Genomic DNA, 4773 nt, shown 5'->3' with positions numbered 1-4773 from the left:
TGGGGATATTTCTGCGGGGTCCCCCAACCTCATGTTCCACATCACCACAGCTGCCCTTTCACCCTGAACCTCCCGCTTCAGCTGTAGGTGGGGAGGACAAAGGCCCTGGTGCTCAGGTGTGTGTTCAGGGTCTGCACCCTTGGCAGGAGAATGGGAAGGGCATGTGGGGACCTGGAAAAAACGGAGGATAAAGGAGAGGGAGAGAGGCAGGCAGATTGCTGGCGCGGTGGAGGAGACAGAGCTACACGTCAGGAGCTGACCCTGATGGAGGAGGGGACGAATCCTTCTCCCACCTCCTGGCCAAGCAGGGGGCAGTGCAACAAGGGGTCTCCTGCGGAGATGGAGGGAGGTAGGTCCGGGGCAGGTCAGTCAGGATGGCAAGAGGGTTCATGCCGCCCCAGGCAAGTGGTTTCAGGAGTCCCCAGGTAGGAGGAGGTGGGAGAACTGATCGGATACGTAGCGGTCGCGGAGTGTGGCTGAAGGGGCTGGGTGGGCGAGGATCTGGGTCTTAGGTGCCAGCGAATCTGTTTGGCGGTGGGCTTGCCGAGAACGCTCCTAGGGATGAGTCCGCGCAGCGCCTCACAGGCACTCGTGCAGTACGCGAGTGTGCGTGCAGTTGCGGCAGCTGACGTGGCAGCACCAGTGGAAGGTGCAGTTGCAGCGCTCGGTGACGCGCTGCGTGCGCGTGCGGTGGCCCCGGCCACAGCAGAGCAGCTCGCAGCCGTCCAGCGCGGGCGACGAGCTGTTGCAGGCGCGCCCTGCCGTGCCCGCTGTACCCAGCCGTCCGCTGTATGTGCAGAAGTTGGGCGATTTCTCGAAGTAGACGAGATCGTGGGGGGAGGGAGGCTTGTGAGCGGGGTCCTCGGGCTCGAGGCGCAGCAGTTCCGCCCGCGAGGCACGGTTGTTGCCGCGATTGCCGTACAGGACGCGCGAGGCGCCGTCGAAGCGGTCCCGCAGCACGTCGCCCACGGCGCGCAGCGTGGGCAGCCGCATCCAGCACGTGCGCACCGTGCACGAGCCGGACATCCCGTGGCACTTGCACTCCTGGCGCATCTCGGAGAACACGGTCTGGGGGAAACGGAGAAGAAAGGGTGTTCCAGGGCACTGTCAGAGTCAGGGCCACCTTCCCAGATACCGCCCCCTCCCGGACGTCGCCGGAACCTCAGCAAAGGCCCAGGCCTAGCCGCGCACAGAGGAAGGGAGGCGCGAAATGTCTTGCAGAGATTTGGACACTAAGCCCAACTCTGCTCCACCCGGCGAATCTGTCTCTGCCTCTCAACCTGGTTTTTTGAACCTGTACAGTGGAGTGGCTGTAGGCAATACAGTCTATGGGTTACATGACTTCTAACGTCTCCGTTGTCAGCCACTATCTCTTTCATTCTCTGGCTTCCTTCCAAGCCTCCGCGCCCTCCGAACGCCCTCGCCTGGCTCCTTACCCTAACCCCTGACCTTATCACCGACCGTTACTTCCCAAGTTCGAGGTTAGCCTCTGCGAGGGACTCCGAGAACCCTGCCATTCTGTTTCGGGTGCGGTTACCCTCAAGCCCGCTCACCGTGCGGCCCGCCTCGTTGTTGTGAAGGTTCATGAGGAAGCGCAGGTCCCGCCCCTTCTCCCCGGAGTCCACAAACTCCCGGCCAAAGAGGCGGCCGAAGTCGATGTTGTCGCTGCAGCCCCCCCAGTGCCAATCGGGGCCCCCAGGACCGCGCCGCCGGTAGTCGCACGTGCAGGACTCGATGGAGCCCTCCGAGCAGGAGCGCGCCACCGAATGGGTGACCCCGGCCGAGGTGATGGCGAAGATAAATGCTGTTTCCCGACAGCCTGTTGGGGAAGGGAGCGGGGATCAGCTAGTGGGCACGCGGGGGTGCAGCAGGCAGCTTCAGTGGAGGGCTTGGGACCCTTGAGTCCCACGCCCCAAATCCTTCCTTAGATTCCTGAAAGCCCGGCGACCGGCTGTGTTGGGAAGCTGGTCTCACGGAGAAAGCAAGTGCGTGGGCACGCAACCACGTCCACGCTTGTAATCACACGTTACTGAGACTCAGGGAGCATTTTGGCTTCTCGGTGGAAGTGGGGCAGCCCCAGAGGGAGAAGCCGAAAAGAGGGGAGTGGAAGAATTCTGCACCGCCAAGACTTCTCCGCAGCCCAAACTTTCGGCCCGGCCCTCGTCAGCGATGCAAGACTTGCTGGGCTGGAGGTAAGAGACGCCCGCAGAGACCAGCTTTGAGAGGGGCTGAGGGACAGCAGTGGCCAGCCAGCGTCCACGACTCAGAACTCCCTTTCTCTGGGGCAGTGGCTCAGAAAAGTTAGCTTCGTACCCGAGGTGCACGGCTTGAAAGCCCCTGGTAGAACGAGTCTGGCCCAGAGCTAGGGCTGGCGGGTGGATCGTGTGACCCTGCAGGCGCCCCGCACATCTTCCCTGCACTTGCCCGCCCCTGCCCTGAGGGTGACCGTGCATTGCCCTGGTCCAGGAAGCGTCATCTTCCTGGGTACCCACCTCGGTTGACGATCTTGCCGAAGAGGTGGGGCCCCGAAGCTGTGGGACAGTTCCAGCGGCGGTTCCGGAACTGCCACTTGCACTCTCGCACAGCGCTCTGCAGTCCCCCGCTCACACTGTGCAGGATCCCCGGGTTCTGGCGGATCAGCCGCCGCTGTTTGCGGCTCAGCAGCTGCAGACTGGGCTCGAGTACCAGTTGCAGACTCTTGGAGTCGGTCAGCAGGTTCGTGGAGGAGGCTACGTTCACGATGCCCCTGGTGAGACGCATGATAGGAGCTCAAGCTCTGGAAGGGGACCTGCACCCTAACCAGAAAGGTCATGCCCACCCTGTCCTCTTCCTGGAGCTATTTGCCGGCGAGAGCGGCGGGAGATCAATAGTAAGGTTAACAGTTCCGCGCTCCTGGGCTCACTAGTTTGAAAGGACTTGGCGTCCAGAGTTTTGTGTTCCCAGGAATCTTAGGGCTGCTCGGGGGCCCTGCGCCCGGAGCTGGACAGCAGAGGCATGGAGAACCGGAGACTAGATATTCACCTTGGCTCTCAGAGCCTGCTCCCGGGCAGCCTGGCGAGCAAACCCTGACCTGCCATCCATGCCCACACAAGGCGTGAAATGCTTGGGAGTTCCGCCCTCTACTTGGCTTCTTTCTGAGTGCACGCCTGCCCTTTTTCTCCCGAGGCTGGGAAACCTGTGGTGTGACTACCGCCGTGAGGCTCGGTTTGGGGCTCTTGGAAGAAGGGCGGTGCTAGATGGGAGTGGGCTCCCTGGCTGGGGTATCGTGGGCCACCGGGCGGACCATTCACCCCACTTAAGCAGAGCTGGATACTCTGGAGCAGCTCCGCCCCAGAGCGCCCCTCGGTGTCTCCAAGGGAAGTCAGAGCGCTGGAGGGAGCCTGTCTGCGGACGGATCCCAGAGCGTGGGAGCTGGATGGGGCTGGCCCCTGGCTCTGTGCCCCGAGACAAGTGGCGACCCCGCACCAGCTCACTTACCACCATCGGCCACTGCTGTTGGCGGCCAGGGCTGCAGGCAGAGCGGCCAGCGCCAGCAACAGCGTAGCGGAAACCCAGCCAGGCAGCAGCGCCCAGTGCCCCATGGCCTGCCCGGCCTTGCCCGCTCTGTGCTGCAGTTGGGGCGGCTTTGGCTGCTGCCCGCGGCGGTGGGACGGGACGCGGCGGTGGCGGCTGTGGCGAGAGTCCGCAGTCTGGCTCTAACAGCCCCGGGGGCGGGCGACGGGCTGCATGGCTCGCGGTCCCAGCTGGTGGGCTGAGGCAGCCACGGCGGGCGGCACCGCCTCTTATAGTTGCGGCGCTGGCTGAAGTGACGATAGGAGGCTGCCCCGCCGGACCGCACTGTGGCACCAGGGCACACCGGTCAGGGGCGCAGACAATGGGCAGCGAGCGGGGCCGTGGCTCCCGCCCGTCTGAGCCGAGAGCTGACGGGCTGGCCGTCGGGGCTCACCCCCGCCCCCTACCCGCTGGCTCCCGCCTCCGGACCTGCACTGGCCGCCGACCCCTCCCCTTGGGACGCCCTCCCACGCGCGCCCGCCTCACTCCTCTCCGCGTCCGGAGCCCGTCGGGGACCAGCGTCCGCCAGGGGGCGCGGCGACCAGTGTGCTGCAGGGACAAACCGCCAGGAGCTCAACCGCTTCGCTGCCCGCTGTGGGGCTGTCCCCTCGACGTCACCCCGGTCCCCGCCGGCGTCTCCTCTCTCCCCCATCCTGAGTGGAAGAAGGAAAGCTGTGGTTCTGGGCAGCGGCTCTGGGGAGACACCTCCTCTCCCAGGAACCCCCGACGGCTGGACAGGGAAGGGAAAGGGGGAGACTGGGGTGGGGCTGGGACTGTGGTCAGGGAAATCCCAGGGGTGGGTTGGGGGATGCGCTGTCCACACAGAGCCCCACCATGGAGAGGGGCCTGAGGCAGCGGCAGTCTGTGCTTGTGGGGTGGGCTGGAAGGAGTGCACAAGTGGCTGTGTGTGTGCGCGCTAAGTGGGACAGTGCAAATGAGACTGAGGGTGAGAATATGCGTGAGTGTGTTCTGAGAGCGCACACTCCCGGGTGTCCTCGTGCACAGAAAATCCATGTTCTGAAGAGGGATGTTAGGAGCCTTTCCCAGGAATCTTGGAACTTAGCTCAGGTCAGAAAGGGTCATCTAGTCGTCTTGTCACCACCTGGGGCAGTGCATCATCTCCTAGGTGTCGGGAAGGAGGTGGCAGCTACGTCAGGAGAGACCCAGAAGGTTGGCCGAGGAACAGAGAGTGTCTGGAACTGTGTGCGGAGGTGGGCGGAT

General features: G+C 64.0%; 1 protein-coding gene across 1 annotated transcript; it reads right to left on the bottom strand.

The window, feature by feature from the left end:
- Positions 1-579: 579 nt before the first annotated feature.
- Positions 580-3728, bottom strand: WNT1 (Wnt family member 1; the record flags this gene model as incomplete). Its single annotated transcript, XM_082352568.1, has 4 exons — positions 3478-3728; positions 2493-2746; positions 1554-1819; positions 580-1068 (listed from the first exon to the last, which is right to left on the bottom strand). The coding sequence occupies exons 1-4, from the start codon at positions 3579-3581 to the stop codon at positions 580-582; spliced, it is 1113 nt and encodes a 370-aa protein (XP_082208694.1). The 5' UTR covers positions 3582-3728.
- Positions 3729-4773: the final 1045 nt, after the last annotated feature.

Source organism: Balaenoptera borealis, assembly GCF_965194805.1.
Source record: "Balaenoptera borealis genome assembly, chromosome: 13".
Classification (NCBI taxonomy): domain Eukaryota; kingdom Metazoa; phylum Chordata; class Mammalia; order Artiodactyla; family Balaenopteridae; genus Balaenoptera; species Balaenoptera borealis.
The sequence above is the reverse complement of the archived record's forward strand: the minus strand, read 5'-3'. Positions and strand labels throughout refer to the sequence as shown.